General features: G+C 32.7%; 1 protein-coding gene across 1 annotated transcript in view; it reads left to right on the top strand.

The window, feature by feature from the left end:
* LOC118202407 (sphingomyelin phosphodiesterase-like) overlaps window positions 1–24540 on the top strand; it is a 92386-nt gene that overhangs the window by 10410 nt on the left and 57436 nt on the right. The window contains exon 2 of the mRNA XM_035374584.2: window positions 9307–9511. Within this exon, the coding sequence (XP_035230475.1) occupies window positions 9341–9511 (171 nt within the window). The 5' untranslated portion in view covers window positions 9307–9340. The remainder of the gene's footprint in view (window positions 1–9306; window positions 9512–24540) is intronic.

Below are 24540 nucleotides of genomic sequence, written 5' to 3'. Positions count from 1 at the left end.
TATTATTTTAACTTAATTTTGATTAATTTTTTATATCAAATAAATATCGTTTACATTAATATTAACTAATCAGTATTATCAATGTATCAATACTTATCAATATTAAGCCGAAATAAGATAAGCAATAGTGATAACTTTTAATTAGAGTTTATATTTAGATTATAGTTTATATTTAAAATTTAGCTATAATAACAATAAATTGTTATTGATTAGTAGATTAAGGATACTGGACAAATTTTATTGTTATGAGCTTTTATTCATTCATGAGGTTTTTCGTTGTAGTCTAAAGTTTCTAATCGAGTTTGACACTACTTCAAGATAAGTTATCGAGTTCAAAATTTGTACACAGAGGTAAACTTATAGAGTTCTATAGTTAATTTGAGTTACCTTGGCAACTAAAACTAAGAGTATAGCCAGCATTCGCTGTTGTTCTTACAACTATAGAAACAAATTCGAAAGAACGGTTAAAAGACCCTTTTATTCATCTCAGAGAATAATAACAGTCGACCCCTTCTGGCGCTTATAAGAAAGTATTCGCTTGGACTTAAGATAAAGAAAATTAAGAAACTAAACTAATTCGAACTAATTAAAACTTAGCCGAAGCTGCACAGAAATAATTGATTGAGTTGGCCCTTATTTAAACCTCAATAGCGAGTACTAACACAGCTCAAGTGTGCACAGTTTGCTATATTCCCTGCTAGACGGGACTTTTTTGAGAAACGAGATTCTGGTAACACTGGTTTAAACGGGAGGATTCCTAGAAAAAAAAGCTCCACCGGAAGCGAAGTCCCGCTTAGCTACGGAAACGATGTTGCGGCTACGCGGTTTTTTTTCAAATCTCATCGAAAATATCTCGGCTGGACCTCTGTTCCGGGTAGAGACAAATAATCAGGCGAAAAGTTCTGCTTCTGAAGCATCACGTGATCCCAATCTGAGCGATAATCGATTAGTGTTTGGCGTTCAAGTCTTTGTTGTAAGTGAAAATGGTAACTTAAAACTCAATCACATTATGTTTCGGCTACGCGGAACTTGACGTCGAAAGGGACAATTTACAGAACTCGTACAATTCCAGGAAACCCGCGTAGCTAGGTTACCATTTTCAATTACTATAAAGACTTTAAAGGCAGTCTATGAAGCTATGTACAAATCGTAGCTGCTAAAGTTCAGTAAGAGGAGCTACATATCACAATAACCAGAGTCCGGAGTCACGTGGGTGGTCACCCGCTCAAGTGCTGTATTTGAAGAATGCTGCTGGAATCTGCAGGATTTAAAATATGAAAATAAAATACATCTGTATAAAACAGTGTCGCAAATGTACAAGAAATTTTCATAAGTGGGAAAGTCCTGACTTTCATTGAGGATGAAGTCTGCATGGAGGCGGAGATATCTAGCTTCGTTGAGCACTTCATAGTGAAAAGTCTCTGTGGAAACGACTGAAACTTCCCATTAAATACTTATTCTACCTCATTTACATAAAACACGACACTGAAAAACTCATTCTGGAAGGAAATTGTAGGCGGGAAACAAAAAAATATAGGAAAGTTGTTTTAAAATTAAAAATAACTATCGTAACTAATCCTTTAATATAAACTGTTGGACTAACTGTAACAACAAGGATGCCCTTCCATGAGTAGCCAGAGAAGGACTTCAGTAAAAGCCAAGTGTTTAACTTGATACGTTGTTAGATAAATAGAAAAAAAATTCTGATTTTTTTAGCTAATTTTGGATCACTTTCTCCCGTCCTTATATCTATGATTGTAAATTTCAACATCTATACGTTTATCGGTTGCAAAGTTGAAATTTCACAGATTTAAAACAAACTTTTCCCTCTGTTTTTAAAACAAAAATGATAGCAAGATATTATTTAGATGATTTCTACATTTAAAAAAAATTTTGCAATATGAAATAAAAGAAGACATATGTGTTCTTCGGTTTCAAGGTCATTAATCTCCTACTTGTTTCTGATATCCCCCAAAAAACAACAGCATTGATTAGAATTTAATATTATTTGCAATGAAATCTACCGCTTCATTTAATTTTTTTTCCATTTCATAAATTTACATACATTTTGCTCAGTATTTGATTTTGAAAGCCGATATTGTTAATTTTTTGGGGATTTATAGTATTATATTTCTTTATTGGACCTTAAAATTCTAACATCACAAAATCTAACTTTATGAAGGTTTGAGATTTTTAAATTTCAGAAAACAAACTCTTCATGCTGTTTTAAAACAAGATGATTAAAAAATATCACTTAGGGAAATTTATAGAATTTTTCAAAATTAGCCTTTATTTTATAGGATTTATTTAACTCGCTCATGATGTTTGTAGCTAATGGTGAAAACTTTGCAATCCATTTTAACAGTATTCATTCCTTTTTCATTAATTGAATGCTTGCTAACATCAAATCTGGCAGGAAATTATCAACAATTTTGAAAGATTTTCATCCATTGAAAATGAAGCCAAAAGAATCATACAAATTTTAAAACCTATTGGCGGCGAAGGATTCTCGGATATGGAAGAAAAAGAAGTAGAAGATTTAATCGAGAAATAACGAATGAAGAATTGTGTGATTTTCTAATACAAGCGGAATAGTGAAAGCAGTGATAATGAAGAAGATAAAACGCCTTTAAACCGCAAGAAGTTACATGAATTATTAAAAAGGGCACAAGAACTGTCTGATTTTGCAGCGGAGACAGACCCAAATCAAAGAAGCAAAAGGCACGTTATGAGAGGCATTGAAAAACTCTGCGCTTCTTACTATGGAACTTTTAAAGAGTTCTGTTATTCATTGTCCTCTGCAAAAATTACAAGCCTTTGTAAAAAATAATTTTATAAGTATTTATTAAACAGTTATAATAATCTTCTGAATTAGCATTTGTTCCTTTTTTCCTTTTAACTACAAATATTTGTTTGTTTAAATTATACGTAATTTGAATTAAAAAAACACTTATTAAAATGATACTCATTTGCCTTTCTACAACTGAAGAAGAAGGTTCTACATTTAAACCTTCGAAATTAGTCCCTCAAATTATTGAATATTACGCTGATTCTTGTTGCTTTAACTACTATTTACATAATATACATACTTTATTAATATGAACTTGACATAACAGTTGCCGTACACATAGTGTACATGGACCTCATAAAGTATTTTTGCCGATTTCTTAGCATGCTTTCGTGGTGTACTGGTCAGCACACTCGGCGCATATTCGAGAGGTCCGAGTCCTGGCGAACGCATTGCTCATTTTTCATGTCTCCTGCTTCAAAATAACCTAATAAATCTACAGTGGCGCCTGAACTAAAAAAAGGTGGTGGATGACGATTCTCCACCACCAGGATTTGCGGTTGGGTCCCCTAATCCCCAATCGCCCTTTAAAAGAGGGGTATATATGGTATTTCTCCTTCCTTCTTTGCATACCTTCGGGGTGTAGTGGTCAACACACTCAACGCGTATACGAGAGGTCCATGATTCGAGTCCCCGCGAAGGCGTTGCTCATTTTTCATGTCTCCTGATTAAAAAAAAATCCTATTGTCTCTACAACCTTATAAGAAATAATTCTTATAAGGTCCATAGTAATGCCTTAATGGTGTAACGTCCGTGATTGACAATGGTTTACTGTAATGCATATTCTATTAAAAAATGAGAAAAATTAGAGAAGTTACATCGAATGTTAACAGAGATGAACACAATTTTTTCAGATTTTTATCATCAGTAATAACATGGTTAAAATAATTTTTAATTGGTGTAAAATACAAGTTATAATAATTAGTATTAACGTGTTTAACAGAATTGTGGAACTGGTCGAAATACAGGGTTTGTTCATGATATTTTAACATTAAAATATACATTTTATCACATAAAATATACTGCTCATTAAATTCGTAGGCTTTAATAAGATCATTAAAATGGCAAGTAACAAAATTTGCTAAAATATTAGCACATGTTTAAGTACCAAAAGTTAAGAAAATAAAGCACAATCCTCGACTTTCGGTGAAAATCAGAGTTCTAAATGTTTCAGTTCTTTTTTTAAAAAAAATTAGTTTCGGTAAGAAAAAGAATCTCTTAATCCTATTACAATTCTGTGAAAGAGAATGCAAAAAATAAATTCTATACGCTTGTATAATTTTTATATACATGAAACTTCAATGATACACTGCCTGTGAGAAATTAGTAAGAATTTTGTTGTACGGCATATATAACTTACAACTTCATTTAAAATTTAATTTAAAAAAGTAGAATAAATATTTTAATAGAATATATGTAGTTTTGAATTTTTTAAAATGTTTTTGAGCTTAAGGGTGTTAAGTGATTTCTTCTATTAAATTTGACTTCCAATTCTTGCATGACTCCTTCACGTAGCTGAACACTCTCAACATCTCTAAACGTATTGTACTTTGACCCAAATGGTCAATTATGCGTTTGGATTCACCCTACTGAGGTACTTACAGCTATCAGGTTAGAACCGCACGTGTTTTGTATTTTTATGTTTAACCAGTGTTACGACTTACAGTACAATAAAACATATTTCATTTTTGAAACACAGAAAGAAAGTAAATGAATTTCACTCCTAGTTTCAATATTAAGTAGTTGTTATCTACTAAATATTAAATTTCGTATCAACTATAAACCGAAACTGAAATTAATAATGTTCTCAATCACAATTATTTTCTCAAGTTTCTTATCGAATAAATATATTTTCGAAAGCTGTCTGATGAATAGGTGGACTAAAATTTAGATGTGAAAAGAGTTAAATTTAATAAATGTAACTTATTTCATTCATTTGATCACCGAATAATAAAAAAATATTACCTTTACAAACAGTGATTTCTTTCTCCAGATATCAACTACAATACTGAAAAAAATTATCTATACAGTTTCCATTGCAATAAAATTTCAGAAAATATACAGTAGGTAAAAAAGTGTTGATCACAAAAGATATACAGTGGATATCAGAAGATATACATAATAGATAAAATTTCAGAACATATACAGTGGGTAAAAAAATGTTGGCAATTGCCTATAATTGATCACATTAGCTAATAAAGGAAATGCTTGACAATTTCAGGTGAATATAATGAACACAGGGGGTAATAAACACACAAATCTAATGGAACTTTTGTTTTCATATGCCTTTTACACAAAATATACGACAAAAACGTAAATCAATGTATCAAAAAGTATTGGCAAGGTCATACAGCGACATGTGGGAACAAAATTTAATACTTTGTATTCATACCTTTTGCATCTATAACCAGTTTGTAATCTATTTCTCATAGAAGTCTTGGTTGTTGAAAAAATCCTGTTCGGGGAATTTTGTGCCATTCTTGCAGGAGTATACGCTCAAGTTCATCTTTACACGAAATTTTGTTTCCTGACTTCTAGGTCCAATTTGTGCCATAAAATTTCAACTGAATTTATGTCAGGCAGTTGAGGCGGTGTCTTTAACCCTTTACGGCACGCTAACTTTTAAAGTTGGTGTTGGTGTATTTAATTATGGCAAAGCACACTAGGGCTATCTGCCTAAGGGGAGGGATGCCTTCATGGAGGACTTTCTAAGGGAAACTGGGTCGTATACAAGTTACACATGGGGAAAACCACGAAAACGCCCATGCAGCCAGCCCGTTCGCGGGATTCGAACATCGGACCAAACTACCAGTGTTCAGCGACTTTACCGCTCGGCCGCTGGTGGGCTTTTCAAGTCGGAGTTTTGATAAAAAAAAGTAGGCAGTCTAATTAGGCCTAGAGGAGTACACAAGTAAAATTTTGTGAAGATAGCACTTATCGTTTTAATTCTGTGGGTGTGCCCAAAGTGGGTACACTGATTAAATAGATCTATGAAAAGAGTGATGAAATGAGCATCGTTGTCAATGAACTGACCAATGAGATGCGGAGAAACAAAGAATACAGATTCTCAGTTGTCCTAGATTATCGGTGAGCCCGGTCATGGCACACCTAGGTTTCGACGTTTGATTTTAGGCAAGATTTCAAGGTAAATATTTAAAACTAATATGGAATAAGGAGATTAGCACGCAGCCAAAAAAATAACATAGAAATTTCTTTTCAAACAATTCCTTTTATACCCTAGAAAAATCTGGAAAATTTCTTTGAGAAAGGAGGGTCTTAAAAAACTAAACATGGCTAAAATATATGGACTGGTTTGTGTTGAGCTGCCATCTGCTATAAATAAAGAAGGTTCAGAGTAACCTATAGTAACCTATAAATCCTTTTTCATTCAATTTTTCTGTGCGTATAGAAGGAAATTTTTAGGTGTGTCCAGACCGGACACACTGTGCTGCAAAGGCTTAACTGGCGAGGAGTGTTATAAAGTAACTATTGCCAGATGAGGTTCACTGTATCCTTAGGGTCGTTGTCCTGTTGAAACACAAATGAGGTTCCTAAGCCAAGTTTTTAGGTACTGAATTTCATGTTGTGGCGCAATATGTCAATGTACGTGCGTGCTGTCATAATGCTATCAATGAAGTACAGGTTACCAATTCCGTTTGCTGGCTATACAGCAAACTACGACGCTCCCTCCAACATGTTTTATAGTCGGTGTTAAATGTTGTTTTTCCAGTTCGGTGTTCGGCTTTTTCCACACATATGGCCATCCATCACTCTCGAAAATGTTAAACTTCGATTAGTCGAACAAAATAAGTGTTCCAAAATTCTTCTGATAAATTAAAATGAGATTTTGCAAAATCTAATCCCTTTCTCCTGTTTTTTTCTGAAATGAAAGGTTTCTTTCTAGCTGCTCTTCCATAACAAACTTTCCATATAGTCTGTGCACTAAGTTTTATGCGAAGTATTAGCAACAGCTTTGGCTAACTGGGGTGCAATTATTTTAGGGTATTTCTTAACCTATTTAGTTTTCCCTTGCAGAAAATATTCGAGGCCGTCCACTTCCCATCTTATTTTCCGTCGATCCTGTCTCTTTGAATTTTTTTACAGCACTTCTAACAGTAAATAAACTTACGTTCAGCTATATTCCTATAGCACGATAGGCCCACCAGCGGCCGAGCGGTAAAGTCGCTGAACACTGGTAGTTCTGTCCGAGGTTCGAATCCCGCGAACGGGCTGGCTGCATGGGTGTTTTCGTGGTTTTCCCCATGTGTAACGTGTATACGAGCCAGTTTCCCTTAGAAAGTCCTCCACGAAGGCATCCCTCCCCTTAGGCAGATAGCCCTAGTGTGCTTTGCCATAATTAAATACACCACATCACCTATAGCACGATAACTTAAACCTTCATTTCTAAGTTCAGTAATCATGTTTTTAACATTAACATCCAACTCCTTCGACTTCGAAGCTATTTTAATACAGTATTAGCAAAATAACGTTTGAAAAGTTTTGAAGTAGTACTGCAGACTTTATACTAGCAGGGTTTCTTATCAGTCTGAACACATGACCTCAAAGTAACAAAATTTGCATAGCTGCCAATACTTCTTTGACATGCAAATTTACGTCTTTGTTGTATATTTTGTGTAAAAAGCATATTAAATTGAAAGCTTCATTAGATTTGTGTGTTTATTACCTCCTGTGTTCGTTATGCCCAGGTAAAATTATCAAGCATTTACTTTGTTAGGTAATATGATCAATTATAAGCAATTACCAATACTTTTTTTACCCACTGCGGAAACATCTTTTCTGCAAGCCTTAATAGTTTATTAGTAAACAAATAGTTAAGAAATAATTCTTCTGTTATAAGGAGTGAAAACTGTGATGTGTGTATTATGTGTAGTCTGATGAAGAATTCACTTATAATATAATCACACCGTAAAACCGATAGAATTATTAAATTAATTTTTCATTGCTTATTTAGCCGATTAAAAAAATTGCGACTATCAGATTTTAACTTCCCTGAAAAACGAACAAACTTCGAACACTAAAATTCCCTTCTGATGGACTTTCTTCAACTTTTTCCCATTAAAACTTTTATTTTAATTTTTATTTCTTGTAGTATAGGCATAAGCAGTAAATTTATTCTGGTGTCCAAATGCAAGAAACTTCTATTCCGTTTTTGTAATTCTGAGTGTTCAGGATTTAAAGCTCTGTTTTCATATTCTAAGTTTAACTTTTATCAATTATTTAGAAAACAAACTAATCGAATTCTGATAGATTCGTCTCCGAGTTTGAACCTAAATAAATAGCTGGCCTAAAAAATAGTATAAAAAATATGATTTTTAATACTTACGTATTAGTGAAACCACCTTGGCGCAATTTGGCGATTTTTTACAGAAGAAAATTAATGATGCCATAATAAAATAAACTAAACCAAAATGTGTCCTCTGAATACTTTAGACCAGTTTCCTCCACATTTAGCTAATCCCACAAGCGCATATTTTAAATCTGAATTTAAGACTAAAAATGTCCCAATTTTTCTACAAAAGCGTTTCGAATATAACAAAACGAGCACATAGGAAAATAGCGATGTGTCTTGCTGAAACTAAAGAACTGTTATATGCATGGCTGTCAGAGGTGGCGCATTTTGAATTTTTGGGGACTTCTACTGAGTTGGTTGCATTAATACGTAAGTACCACGATTTTTACACATGGGAATTCGGTTGAATGCTCTAAATATTTTTAATTATTGACTTTTCTCTTAGTACTTTGCAGGTTGTAATGTATTAAATTTTTTTTCCCGTACTACGTTTTCAAGAATTTCGTATTTATCATTTCAGTCAGCAGTTTTGTAAACTTTTGTTTATTGTTAATAGAAATAGAAGTTTGAAATAAACAGCACACGATTTAACTTGTTCTGGAATGAAGCTTTCATTCTATTTATCTTTCATAATTAGCTTTTAAGATTAAAATTTAGTTTTCAATATTCATTTCACTAAAGGTATATGGGATTAGTTTTAATCAAATGCTAAAATTTTAAGGCATGGATACGATATATATTGAAGTACTAACATTGATAGTGTCCTGATATTTATAAAAAAATTGGTTGTATTTCAATTAGTGTATGAGTATTTGAAGTTAAGAAATGAAAATTACATCATAAATTGAAAACATTACACTATCATGATTTAAACTTCATATATTTTATAGATTTGTATTTAGTTGTCCTGATTATTTTAGCTTCATATTACTGTTGAAATTAAACTGGAAATTACATTCTAAGATAAGGTTATCCTTTTTATAATTTTGTGATTTTTAATTATTTTTATAATTTTTGAAACTTTAATAGCAAACTATTCGATGTATATAACTGTAATATGAAGTTTTCAAAACGTATTTCTTTTATTCTTGTTAAATATTTGTGTCCTTTTCATTTAATAATCTGAACATAAATTTCAACTTCTTAGGTATTTTTTTCTGGTAACGGTTTCTGGAGCTACGATGGCGTGGAAGTGGACAGCGTTAGTGGCTCTCTGTATCTTGCTGGTGTCTGGTGTTGTGTCTCAAATTGAAGACGTGGGAGAGAATGAAGTCGAGGAACCTTCGAAGGAGGAAGGCAAATTCTTCCCTAAGCTACTCTCTCACATCTTCGACATCTTGAGCTTCAGAAAGGTAAGAAATCATTACTTAATATTTCAAACGTAATACTCAATTAATGCCTCCAGTTCGTTTTAATCAAAAAAAAGTTTAATTCCAAAAGTTTATAATTTTTATTCGTGTGGTAATAGATTCTGAGGATATAATTTCGGATGCGTCATATTAACAGCCAAGCTCCCCAGTAGCCAAGTGGTAAGATCGCTAGTTCACAGCGATCCCAGGTTCGAATCTCGGTGAATATTGGTACATTCTTCGTTTTCCTTATATTGGGAGAAGTTGGATATGACAGAGTTTCCCACTTCCTCCGAACGAAGTATACCTGGGAAATATTTTCCTCCTCCTCACGAATGAATTCGTGAAAAAAATTGCTTTGGTTTTCCTCTTCCCCATGAATGTCTTTTGTTCTTCTCATGAAGGAATTCATAGGAAAGATGAATATATTCGTAGTTGTATTAACTTGCTGCCCGTGAAAGTACCCTTCTTTAGGTAAATAATTTTAGTTTATTTTGTCCATTCGTTAATTCGTATTTCTGAGTTAACAAGGAGACAAAAGCCTAAAAGGAACTTCCATGTCCATCTAATTCCCAATTTTTTAACCCAACTTTATTTCTTGTTGCAATTATGAAGAATAAAAAACATCTCATCATAAGATTTTATAAAAAAAAGTGTCGCTATTAAACAATATAAGATAAAAATTGTTTTATTTAAACCTTTAGGATTTCTTATGTTCTTTTTAAAACTTTTATGTATAAACTGACGAAATAGTTATAAGCAAAACCTGATTAGAAGAGTTTCACCACTAGCCGAACGCTAAAGTTGCTGATCACTGGTAGTTTGGTCCGAGGTTCGAATCCCGCAAACAGTCTGACTGGATGGGCATTTTCGTGGTTTTTCCCCCATGTGCAACGTGTATACGAGTCAGTTTCCCTTAGAACGTCCTTCACGAAAGTATCCTTCCTCCTAGGCAGATAGCCCTCGAGGATTTGCCGTAACTTAATAAACCAAATCAAAACATGATAAGAAGACGAAAATAAAATGTTTTGTTTTCTATGGTATACTCAGCCCCAGAATAAACACGTAACGTCACGTGAATAAGAAAGAATAAAAATGTAGGTGAAAAATCTGCACCATAAATGTATAAAAATTCTCATATACTTAACGTAATAAAAATTACGCAAACAGAGAAATTTCATTTACTTTATTACATGCAATTTATTAAAAAAAGATAAAGTTAGAACAATCTGTTTTCGTGAAACAAAGTACCAAACATGTTTCTTCGGCAAAATTAAGCAATCAAACTATTTTTTTATTTCCCTAAACACGCAAGACAGAATTTCCATTGAAATAAAACAGAGAAATTAATTTTTACTTACACAAGCTAAAAGCATGAGCACATAATCCTAGTTTTTATTTTTACTGCACTAAAATTAAGCAACTAAATTCAGTTTTATTTTCAATAAACGCAAATTCATAATTTATTTCTAGTCAACGAAGACATTATTCATTGCTAAATTAAAACATGATAAACATAATAATAATTAAAACATAATAATTAAAATGTCCTGCCACAAGCTGACCACTTGCTCAGGGCCTTTGCTGACGCAGCCCGGGGACCAAGGTCAAAAAAGCAGATTTCGGGGCACTGCAGGCCGTGGCCCACTAGGGCTGTTGTACCACCGAGTTTAGTTTTTATAATAATTAAAATATCTGCGTGCAAAATTTAGTACCTTATGAAAAAAATGTTTGCTATTTACAATTGTACAGCATCTAATGATAATCTACTGGGCAATGATTACTAATTGCAGTTTTGCTTGTTATAGGTAACTTAACAGATGAAGCTCAATTGCATTAAATATTATTAGAGAGAAAGCTGAATGTGCTTCAGTTCATCTCCAAGTGCTATAACTCCATGTCCACAAAATTCCTTATCCGGGTTTTAGTTTTTGCAATTATATGCTGCAGACATTTTTCCAGTTATAAAAATGTTTGAAATAGTGCAGATATCCATTTTTCGGCATTTTTAAATTAAAAAATATCAGTTTCATAAAAACTATGAAATGTAATGATTCAGAAGTCAAACAACAAAAATCAGCGTTAATTCACAAAATTTTCACAGGACTAGTTTCGATGGTTTTACCGAACCATCATCTTCAGCTGCAAAACCGCAAATGAACAAGATAGGAAATAATGTTTAGATAAGATAAGAAAGCCTGGACAAGAATAAGCAAGTGGCGCCATCTGTTGGCGAAACCAGAACTAAAACATAATTTCTCTAAAAGCCGAAGGCAAATTTGGATTGGAATTAGGATCGTTAACTAGAACAGAAAGATTTTTATGAATGTGAAATGCCTCTAGAAAATCCAGTTCTCCAATGGAAGATTTTTTTGAATAATTTTGGCAGCAGAAAAATTGAAAGTGTGATTTTCGGACCAACAATGTTGAGCAACAGAAGACTTCTGTGTTTCCTTTTTTCTAACATATGCCTCATGTTCTTTGACGCGAAATTTTAAGGCTCCCTTAGTTTGGCCAATGTAAATTAAACCGCACTGGCAAGGAATCCTATAAATACCCCAGGAATTCATATCCGGAATGGGGTCCTTGAGTATAGAAGTTGGAATTTTATTGATGGGAGAGTAAACAACCCGAAAGTTAAATTTCTGCAAAATATGTGCAACTTTATAGCTAATTGATGGAAAGAAGGGAATGACAACAGAATTTTTATAATCTCCTAAAATAAGAGTGTGGCTTTTAGTGTGTTGAGATGAGAATTTTTTAACTGCTTGATTAATAATGTTGGGTGAAAAGCCCCTGTCAATAGCTATTGCTTTTAAATAATTTAGTTCTTCATCAAGGGCTAGTTTGGAGGAGCAAACTTGAAGATCATGGAAAACGTAGGAATGAAATGAAGCTAACTTTTGTTTAGTCGGATGACATGATTTAAAGTGTGGTGGAAGGCAAACCGATGAAGGTTTACGGTAAACCGTAGTACTGAAGTTGGATGTGTTACGTGTGACCAGAATGTCGAGAAATGGAAGAGAATTGCAAGTCTCAAGTTCAAAAGTGAACTGAATAGCAGGATCAATAGAATTCATTGTTGAAAGAACTTTATTTAAATCATCTTTATTACCTTCAAACAGGGTAAAAGTATCGTCTACGTAGCAGAACCATGCCGGGAAGTTTAAAGTTTCAAACAATTTTGATTCATAATAATGCATGTAGATATCAGCCAGGATGGGACTGAGGGGCTTCCCATGGATAATCCCTCAGTTTGCTTGTAATATTTATTTTGGAAAACAAAATGTGTTTGTTTCAAACAGAGTTGAGTGAGAGAAATTAGCTCATCAATTTCGATGCAAGAGAAATGAAATTCGCGAAGTCTGGTTTCTAGACATCTTAATGCACCCTCCACTGGGACATTGGTGAATAATGATTTTACATCAAAAGAAACCATGAGTAAATTACGAGGAGAAATGTTTTTAACCTTTTTTGCAAACTCTATTGAATTTTTTATGGTGTAAATGTTATTGTCTAATAGAGTGGAAAATATAGAAACTAAATATTTAGCTAATGGATACGAGGCAGTACCTAAATTTGATACAATAGGGCGGAAAGGAATACCACTTTTATGAATTTTGGGAAGAGCATATAATCTGGCACAATTCGCAACAGATGGGATAAGCGAATGTTTTAAGTTGCTTGAAATGATTTGCGAAGATTTGATCGCAGTTTTTATTTTGGATAAGTCCGAAGGTGAAGGATCTTTAGGGATCGGATTATATGGTCCTTCGTTTAAGAGTTTAGTGACACCATCGATGTAAGTGTTCTTATCCATGACGACTATCTGGCCACCTTTGTCGGCCTTTGAAATGACAATATCCGGGTTAGAATGAATCTCGCGCATTGTAGCTCTTTCTCTCGCAGTTAGATTTGGTTTCAAAGGTTTATTATTGAATTTCACATTATGAGCGATAAGATGCCTAATCATTTCTTTCTGTGAATCTGAAACTTTACTGAACTTGAAAGCTTTTTCGATAGGAGCCAAAATCTTTGGAATCGAGGGTTTACAGGTTTGTGAGAAGTTAAAATTATATTTTAGAATTCTCTCTTGTTCTTCTGAAAGACTAACATTAGAAATATTAACTATTGGCTTGATGTTTACAATGGGAAGATTTTTTGAACTACTTGAACTGGAAGACTGTAAAAGAAGTTTTTCGAATTTAACTGCAAGGGTGTTTTTATGACGGTTAACTGCATTCTCCGTTCTAGACCAAGACTTTTGTTCAAGGGCAGTGAATTTTGGATATGTTTTAGCGAGTTCCAGATGAAGCTTATAGAGTTCATGTTCAATTTTGGACAATTGTTGACGTGTATCCCTTATCACGGACCGAAGTAAGGCAAGTTTGCAATTTAACAGAATTCTTGAAACGCGACTCGAAGGTTTTTGATTAGATTTGATTTGAATAAAATTGGGGATCAATTTTTTACATTTACATTTAAGTAAAAAGTCAAGATGATTCAGGAATTTTTGCCGTTTCAGGCGTAATTTAGTGAAACGATTAACGGATGAAGGCATGATAAACAATGCAGAAAATCAAACTAAATTAACTGAGCAATAATAAAGTACACACAAAATAGCAGAAAAATCCCTCACTGAAATGAATAGAAAACAAAATGTTTGTAAGCAAAATGCATGAAATCAGACAAGCAAAGCACAATATCCAAATGTACAAAACATAAACATAACTTGAAAATTGCAAAAATGTACTCACCGAAACCCCTACAATCACAAAATGGCGGCCACACCACGTGCAAAAAAGAAAGCAAAATGTAAGCCTGTTTGGGGCTTCTGTAATTAAGACACAATAACACGCCGAATAAATACTGATTCAGAAGTCAAACAACAAAAATCAGCGTTAATTCACAAAATTTTCACATGTGAAAATTCACATGTGAAATAACATTGTGAAAATTTTGTGAATTAACGCTGATTTTTGTTGTTTGACTTCTGAATCAGTATTTATTCGGCGTGTTATTGTGTCTTAATTATGAAATGTAATTTTTTATACGTCCCCAGATCGCTAAGGTTTTTAGGAAAATTTTAAGATGAGTATAATTTAAGCTGAGTAATGATAATAATAATAATAATAATAATAATAATAATAATAATAAAGATAAATAATAAAATTAAAAAATACAAAAAGGGATAAATAATAAAATACAAAAAGTGTGGCAATGATTGAATAGATAGTATTTCATTTTAAAAATGTAGATAATATATTTAGGGTACGTAATGAAATTGAAGAGCCACCTTTCGAAGTGTTTCTACTTGTAGGAAAAAAAAAAAATTAGTAAAAAAATTCTGATATTAATATACCAAGTGATAAAGCATTTCTATGCATATCGCTCTGAGAATTATTGATCAGTATAACGCTTTTTAAAAAAATTTGAGACAATCACCTAATGACTTCCTTGTATAGCCTATTGAATTGCACACAGTTTTTCATTACCCTTTATTTAGACTTACTTCCTCGAATTATAACTTAATTAACCCTTCTCTCAAGGCAGTTGAAAATGACATCAAAAACTGAAAATTATTCATTAAATATCATATTCTTCGCACTTAAACCATAAAATTCAGTTCAAGAGCAATATCGTAAAATAATTTTAAAATGAGCGTATCTTTTGAGTTTGCGATCCACAGTCTCGCGCGCTGGAGCCAAAAATGTTTTTCCGTACAACGTTGACATTGCTCGCTTTCAAATCCTCAAGTTTGTTAATCCAAAATTCGTTAAAATTTTGCAAAATATGAAATAGATAATAAAAAAAATTCCATATTTCAAATTTGGGTTTTCGGATGCCCATAGTCGCGGGAGGATTACGTCATTCAAAATTCGATGGCTCTAGGTACCGTTGTTTTATCCCAATGCAAGAAACATGCATACAATTATGCAGATTCTTCATCATTTAATTTCTTTAAATAATTTAATTTCTTTATTTAATACAGGGCGATAATATTTGGTGGCAACAATCTGAAAAGTGAAAGAACTCTTGTAGTGAATCAACGCAAAATGCCAAAACGAAATTATAAATAAATTTAGTCCTTCTGGGGAAATTGCCCTTTTGGACTAATAAACAGTCCTGCATTCTGACGGTACGTACAGACGTCACGCAAAATATTTCTCCAAATGGATTCGAGAACAGCCAAAATGGATATTTCTGTTGAAATATGACCAAAATTTTTTTTAGTGCGATACTTCCTTTATTTCGTAAAATGAAGTAGAAAGCAATCTTATTCACAAAATCTTATGGAATTCGATTTCTAAAATATAGTTGCTGGCTTAATATTGCTTGATAGTCAGCTCGTAAGATATATTTTTTGTATAGATTAAAAATTAAAAAAAAAAAAAAGAAATTCTGGTTTAGGGAATTTTTTATGTGCTTATTATATTGTGATTCTGAAGTAACAAAACTTACGAGAATATTAATAAAGTATTTGTAGTTCTTTTTGAAACTTTTAATAATTTAATTAAATTATTTGACGAAAATTCTTTCGGCGTACCAGTTGTAACAAAATTATACGTATGTTAATAGTAAATTCTAACTACCATTGAATGGCATTAGGAATTTACTATTAACATAAAGAATCAACTTTGAATGATTCTACTTTTTTATTAAGCATCTCTTCGAGGCCTATAGCAAATTATGTTATATATCCCGAATTTCGTAATTAGGTATCTCCGTCGTACGAGAGTCAAGATTTTTTTTAAAAAATTCTTTATAATGAGCATAATTTTTTTTTAGCTGTAAATAAAATCTTAATGAATCTTAATCTTATAAATAAATTTAATCTGCCTGTTACGATGAACAAACTAAGCGATTTAAAGACAATAAATGCACTTCTTTGACTCTTTTATTAATTACCAAGTGCATCCGTGAAACAACAGTAGTTGGATTAATTAAAAGCATTTTATATATTTCCTTTTTTATAGCAACTATTTTAGGCGTATGACCATGCCAGAGGCTATTTATTTGAAAAGTGGCACGGACAGTAAAAGTAATTCGAGGCAAAAATGAAATTCGAGAATAATAGCCGTATCTGTGATACAAAATATGTGGCAACAATTAACATTGTATTTGGGAATTCTAATTTTAGGTAGCGCAAGTGCGAAGAAAGTGATAAGTAATAACAAAGTTAAAAAGACAAAAAATTATGTCAGCAGGAAACAGTTAAACAGCAGACAGGTAAATGCAAGTTCAAGAGAGCATAAAAAATTATAACAAACTATCTGGTACAACGTTAAATCTGAATACTTTCAGATCAATCAAAATCGTAAAAACAACCTTGTATTTAGCGTAAGTATACTGAAACACTCAATCGATTTCGAGAGCAGCTAAAGGTCCCTCCTCATCAGGAGAAAGAAATACCTAGAAAGAAAGAAGAAAAATAAAGGGGAAGGAGTCTCAGAAACACGTGGTCCTTATCAGCACTGCACGTGGTTATAACCGGATTTTAAATCAGAGTTATACTGGCCGCCTACTTTTACTGAGCCAGGCTATCTGATCAAACATGTAGCACAAAGGACAAGAAAAATTAGCGAAGTTAAAAATAGGGAGCGAGGGGTAACTGCACCTTCACGCTCAAAATCTGAATTTCGAATAAATCAGATTTCAGAAATAAATAAAATTTCAGATCATTTTCCCCCAATTCATTATTTTTCCTCTCTAATAAATATTCAAGAACACGGAATGTTTAGTTTAAGTGAATCCTTTCGTAAGTGTACTTGTACATCTCATAATTTTTATTTATGCTATTTATTCCGATATTAAGGAATAGAGATAAAAAAATAGGGACCCAATTTAAGTAAATCTTTCGCATAAAACGTATACTTAATAGTCTCAAGAAATAGTGCATTTGTTCCAAATGAAAGAAGAAAATCACAGTTTTACTAGGTCAGCTAAACGTGATCAACGACATCATGCAATAATGCAATTCGAATATCGAAGAAGTTGTTCACCTCAGAAAATGATTGGCAACACGAATAGTTGGGGGTTTATTATATGAGCTATGCTGCGTCACATTTCACGTATGATTAGTCAGTGAACAAAATTTTGATGAAAAATAATTCTAAATTATAGAACTTTTATCAATGACTGATAGTAGATCTTAAAAGAATAATAAAAGATTTTTAAATAGCCTTTTTAAGGTAACCGACCGTTCAAAAGACCGATTGCATTTAAAAATCTCTTTTTTTTTTTTTTTTTAATGTAACATTTTTAAAGGCCACATTCTTTACTATCAAAAATAACTTTCTTTTCTTCATATGTTGATTATAAGTGCAGATATACCAGTTTTTCTGAGAGACATCAAACCGGAAATTACTGTCTGCCACTCCGGAAATCAAAGATTAAAAAGCAAATCAAAGAGCAATTTCCACCCATTTTATGTTATTTTTTAACTAAATAAATTTAAGTATTTCAGTATGTCTGGGGATTCTGGCAAAGTACTTTTATTATGTATTTTCTCATTTTCGTTTGGCAATGTAAACAGTTGTGTATATATGTCATGTAACGTTAATCTGAAAACTTTAAATGCGATTTTTGATTAACGTTTTTTTATATTTCAAGTTCAAAACAGCTATTGATAGCTCTAAAAGTTTCATCTACAATGACTTGAAATTTTGTATACAGAGATTGTAGTACATTATTATGCATGATATAGAGTAGGAGTTAAAATATTAACGTTAGAGAATTTAAATTATATTATTTTTCTATCAACAGAGAACGTATTTTTTTATTTTTTAATGTTATCTAACATATTTTGCCATATATATTACTAGTGAATCAATATTTTCAATTATTCTCCTTCACTGTATGCTTATGGTTATCTTTACATATATATTTTTATATAAGCGGCTAAAGTGTGTGTCGCCGATAGTTTATTGCTGCCACTCGGAAAAATGAGCGCGGAAATTAACGTTTCCGCAGTTTTTAATTAATATCTCGGCCGATTAAAGTCGTACGAAGATGAGAACGGTATCGATGGGTTCAGAGAATTTTTTGGAATCCGGGGATACACGTCTCGAATTTCAACTATGCGCCGTTCCGTAAATATTTGAGAAAAAAGAATTTGGCACATAGCCAAATTTCTGTAATAGGGAAAACCCAAGAAAGAAAGTGGAAAATGTAGGGAAAATGTAGGGGAAAATTAGTTTTTAATTAATATCTCGGCTAATTAAATTTCCACGAAGACGCGAATTGTCAAAATGGCGTGCCACGGACCTGCGGAATCCAACGGTGTGCTTCGCTAAGCCCGGAAGCCAGCCGTTTCGAAGAAGACAATGTTACTTCACCCCATGTATAAATCTTTGCGGCTTAAGTGGCTGTTTGTATCCAATAGTTTATTGGTTTCTTGCGTAACTGTACTAGCCAAAGGGGTGAAGTTGCCACGGCACAGGGTTGCCGTTTCATTTGAGACGTAGACAATTTCCTGTAAAACTGGCCTTTGCTATGACCGTCCATAAGTCTCAAGGCCAAACGCTTAAGCGTGTTGGCATTTTTTTAGAGCCTGCATTTGGACACGGTCAACTTTATGTTGCTTGTTCAAGAGTTCGTGAAAGAACGGACGTAAAATTAAAAATACTAGATGGTCCTTTGCAAGGCCAGCTTAAAAATGATGGAATCTACCCAAGAAATGTTGTGTACAAAGAGATCTTTGACATGTGAATTAACATTTTATTATTTAAATCACCTTTATTTATTGAGCTAGCGGTGGCTCTTAAGAAATGTACCGCCAGTGGTTTCCTTCATTGCACTCTACTTTAAGCAATTAAGCAAGTAGAAGGAGAAAACCCCGTGGGGCAGTAAGCAAAGGGGAGACCTCGCCGTCTGCCCTCGGTAATTCAGTTCAGTCCTCGGTAATTCAGACACCTTTGCACAAATCATTTTAATTACAATTTATAATATATAGAACAGCGGTCATTTCGTATGACCGCCAGGCTATATATAAAGAAGAAAGTCTGTTTGTTTGTTCGCTAAAAACTCAATCACTACTATAGCTATCGTCACCAAACTTTCTACAATTCTTTTCTGAGTCCTGGAAAAGGTCGGCGTCCATTTCTCCCCTTAAATAAAGGAGTTTGGTAAGTCAGAGATTAAAAATTCGGAAAAAACGATAATTTTCGCTCTCATTTTTCCAAGTGGCAACAATCTCCTGGAGGTGAAGATCTTCTTTATTTAGAAAGTTGTTGTTACTGCTCGCTTTCAAATCCTAGAATTTTTAATAAAAAAATTCTATGTTTCACGAAGAAATAAAAATAACATTGCCAAACATTAAATACATTATTCCCGAATGCAAAAATTCTTGCGAAGCCTTTTCTACTACTATCATTGTTGTACGACTTTAATCAGTCGAAATATTAGTTAAAATCTCGCGCGGTGGAGATAAAAATGCTTTATTTCGAAAAGAATGTCTATTTGTGCGTTTGTTTGTTCGCGTTATTGATTTCTGATCCATTATTATAAATATTTTACCACATTTAATAGACTAAAATTGGATATAAGAGTAATATTGGATGGAACTTGAGCTTTTACGACCATTTGATTAGAAAGACGAAAATCATTAAAAACGGCGTGACATTGTTGCTGGTATAATGAGACAGAATTACCTTATTTTTCTATCGAAATTCTTTATGTAGGTTCCGTATCGCATCAGACTGCTAAATGCATGACTATGAAACGTAATTTTTGCATCGTTATTCGAGAAGGATTGCCAGCTGTGTCGTTCTCTCTGTTGTTAGATGCATTACTCTCAATCTAACTTAAACTGCAATCGGGTACTTCCGCTAGTATGTAGTAAAGTCAAAAAGTTGTTTCTATCTTCATTATTTTCTTTTCAGTAATGCCTGTTTTTTTTTTGATAATTTTGATATAAAATTTTCAGTTTTTTGCGTAAATTTCACGGTAATAAATTATTATCACTTTTGTAGTGATTATATTAAAGTGTGAGTACTATGCAATAAAAAAAATCTCATAAATTCAGAAATAGTGTAACGAATATTCTGAAGTAAGCCCATCGAACAAGGTCGGTTATCTTAACCACAACAGACGAAAATAATAAATTGCTTATATTAACTGCAAAATCCCAAGCATTGTTTTTTAAGAAATAATAATAATTATCCTCTTGACCGGCCAGCAACCTAATATAATTATTACAAAAAAGAAAAAATTATAATATCACGAGTCCAGTTAATTATCATAACAGAGATGAAGAATTCGTCTATTGCTTTTAAACTGCTTAGTTTGTTAGTCAGTAACAAACAGATTGAAGGAGAAGAAAAATTAAATATCTGTCGCTTTGTCGAACAGCAGCACATTGGGACGTGGAAGATAAAAGTATTTTTTATAGGGCAGAGGCAACATGTTTCTTTTAAGTCGACGAGTTCGTGATTAAATTTGAAAGACAAATATCTTAGGCTTTGCCGAGCGCAATTTCATATGTCTCAGTCTGTTAACTAAAAATTCATTAAGTTGGCACAAGACATAATATAAATAAAAAAAACAAATTCGAAATTCAAAATTCGGGTTTCGAGGTGTTAAATGCTCGAGTGGAGAATTATGTGTGTGGCGGCACCAGAAGCATCGAAATTTGAACAATCATAGAGCAACATCAAATTTTGAGCAGTTCTGCATTCTAAGATGTTCTTCTCGTAGTTCCGATTTTGAATTTCCAATTCGCTGTTTTCTATTTATTTTATATTCGAAGTGATTTTAATGAACTTTTTATTAGCAAACTCAACGATTTGTTTGAATGGTCTTCACATTGTGAAAAAATGGCGGCCTTAAGAGCCACAGAATTTTAAACAAACTTAGCGGTACGGACGTGTGCATTTTAATGGTTGTATCTAGTACCATTTTTCACAGTGCGAGAAATGTATATACACATACAGATTCTTTATTATTAGCACTAGCGGTGCTATTATTCTTGAAACTCCCTTTTTGTCTATAATTACGTTCTTTTTGCTATTGAAGTGTCTGCAGCGTACGTACGAAGAAAGCGATTATTAATAATAAAGCTAAAAAGACAAAATGTGTTAGCAGTACAAAGAGCAGACTGGTAACATGCGGCGCTTAAATAGATAATAATAATAATAATAATAATAATAATAATAATAAAAAAACTTTAAAAAAAAAATAATAAATAAAAAAAAACAACCCTCGGATTTGACGTTAAAATCTGAATCCTTTCAGATTTTTTCTATTTTTCTCTTTTTTCCCTTTTAGCCCAAAGGGTAGTGTTATTAGTCTCGAAACGGTATTTTGCACGGAATAACTTACTTTTCAAATATTGCCACCAAATATTATCACACTGTATTATATTTAAGGAAATCAAATGAGGAAGAATCTGCATGAATGTACGTACGTTTCCTCACTGTGAAAAAACATTGGTAACTAGGATCATCAAAAGTTTTTAATAACTTAGTCTTCTTCCAGAATATGGGCACCTGGAAGCTCGAATTCTGAATTTCGAATTTGTTTTATTGTCTGTTTCATATTTTGTAAAACGTTGGCGAAATTTTGATTAAAAACCTCCGCGATTTCAAAACGAGCAGTGGCAACACTGTACAGAATAAAATATTTTTATCTCCAGGGCGTGAGATTCTCTATCGGAAATTCTAAAGATATGCTGTTTTTAAACCTCAAAGATGCATTAGACCAAATGTTGTTGAAACCGTTCTCTGAACATGCATATGTGTGTAAAAAAAAAAAAAAAAAAAAAAAAAAAACGCTCCTTTGGACGTAATATGAAATCTGAAAGCTTTCAGATGTTTTTAAAAATTGTATTTGTTGTTTTAGATTTTGTTATTTTATAATTTTGACTGAAAATGTTTTGTGTTTATGTATTTTTGTCTTGGCGCCAAGTGAGAACTGAATTGACTGAATGAGAAATGTATCAACGAAATTAAAATGTAATTCAACGAAATAGGTTTACATGAAGTGCAGCCAAAAATGTGTATAATTTAACAGGGCGCACAAGGAAGTCATGTGGTGTCCACATGTGACTTTTCTTTCTTTCTTTTTTTCAGATAATAGGGATAATAGGTATGTTGTAATTTTAACGAAAAGCACACCGTAACATACAGATGTTTCTATTCTATGGAAAACCATCATGCATGTCAGAGAATATTATCTAAAGCTTCAATGTGCGCTTATACTTTTGCATACATTTGTAAGAAAAAGTTCGGAATAAAATAAATAAAACTGAATATAAAGAAGCTTAATATTTTCCTCAATAATGCCATCTGCGATGCATAATATTCTTCTTCAGTGACCGCTGTCTCAACGAAGAAGAATTTCACCCGATATTCCGTTCACCCGAAACGTTTCCTCCGTAAAATTTGTCACAGGATTTGTCCCAGAAGGATATTTTAGTAGATCACGTGTCATGAACCGGAAAAAGCGGAGAACTTCCTATTCTTTAAATCCCAATAACTTTCGAGCGGAGGAAAATAACAAAAGTAAAATTATGTAACACCAGAAAGGATTAATCGCTGTTGCTGACACAAGTGGACAGTATCAGCTGAATCGATAAAAATATACTAAAATTATTAGGTAAGAATATTAAGTAAGCATAAATATGAAAAAATCATTATGAAATTGCCCATTAGATGCTTTTATAGCGTTGATTTAAATAAAACTTTACTTAAAAAGTATTTGATGGATGGTTACGCGATTAGACCTGGATAATATTTTGTTTTTGGACTGTTAATTTATTTTAAGTTTAGCTCAAATACGAATATCTCTGATGAATAAAATCATGCATGAATATGTAATAATCATTTTCAAAACATCCGTAAACATTTCAAAAAGATTCAAAAGTGATTCAGAAAGATTGAAACTGATTCAAAAAAGTAAGTAAACATTTAAAAACTGTAATTTTAGTGAATTTAAAATATATCGTTAAATAGTCTGAGAATTGTTCTCGGATATCATTGTAAATGAAGAATATGTATTATAAATTAAATCAAGAGGATAAGTTAAGATTATAGTATACTTACTTAATTTCGTAATAAATACAAAGAAAGTTTTTAAAAATATGTTCATTATTTTTAATGAATTTCTTCATTTAAAATCAACATAATTGTTAAAGATAACTATTTTTCGAGTTCTAGAACTTAAACAAACAGAAAACATTCAGTTTCATATAGCTTTTAATATGATCTGATTTGGTTTAATTAATTATGGCAAAACACATTAGGGCTATCTACCTAAAAGGTGAGATGCCTTCGGGGAGAACTTTCTAAGGGAAACTGGCTCGTATGTACATTCCATGGGGGAAAAACACGGAAAAGCCCACGCAGCCTGAGCTTTCATCTGGAATAGTACCCAAGTCGGAACTACAGCATGCAGCGGTTTTAACGCTACGCCGCTGGTGGGTCTATTTCTTAATATGAACTGTAAGGCTTGGAAACCCTTTGCATATTATGTGCTAATAATAACATTCGTAGGGGTAAACCATATGTAATATACTTTTTCACAGGAAGGGTTGTACTGCATATGTTTAGGGTGTTTTTATTAAAATCTCTGCATAAATAATGTTACGAATTTTGTATACATGTAAATAATTTTAGTGAAATTGTATGCAAATTGTAGTATCTCTTATATAGTCGAATAAATAAGTTTACAGAGGTAAGTCCATTTAACATGGAGATAAATGGTTATCTAAGCAAGTTAGCGAGACATGGGCAAGCTGGCAATGGTTTTGTTGACTAACTTTCGTCTCCAAGTTTGGAGAGAAATTGCCAGAAGTCGCCAAGCTTGGTGATATTATTGATCCAATTCTTGTGTAACTATAACAACCATACCCGGCCCTATGTAATTGTAATGCGTATGTCTTCTAGAAAATTCGAGAGATCAAAAGTACTGGAAATTTTCCGGCGAACAGGGAACAATTATATAACCAGTTTTAGAAAGTCAGAGAATATCAGTTTTCAGTTTAGATCAAAGCTCACTTTAGAGTTTAACTTAGAATATTGAGAGATCAATGT

The sequence above is a fragment of the Stegodyphus dumicola genome, chromosome 3, assembly GCF_044657685.1.
Source record: "Stegodyphus dumicola isolate Sdum_Otavi_A_Nest chromosome 3, ASM4465768v1".
Lineage (NCBI taxonomy): Eukaryota > Metazoa > Arthropoda > Arachnida > Araneae > Eresidae > Stegodyphus > Stegodyphus dumicola.
This window is presented reverse-complemented; position numbering and strand designations above follow the sequence as displayed.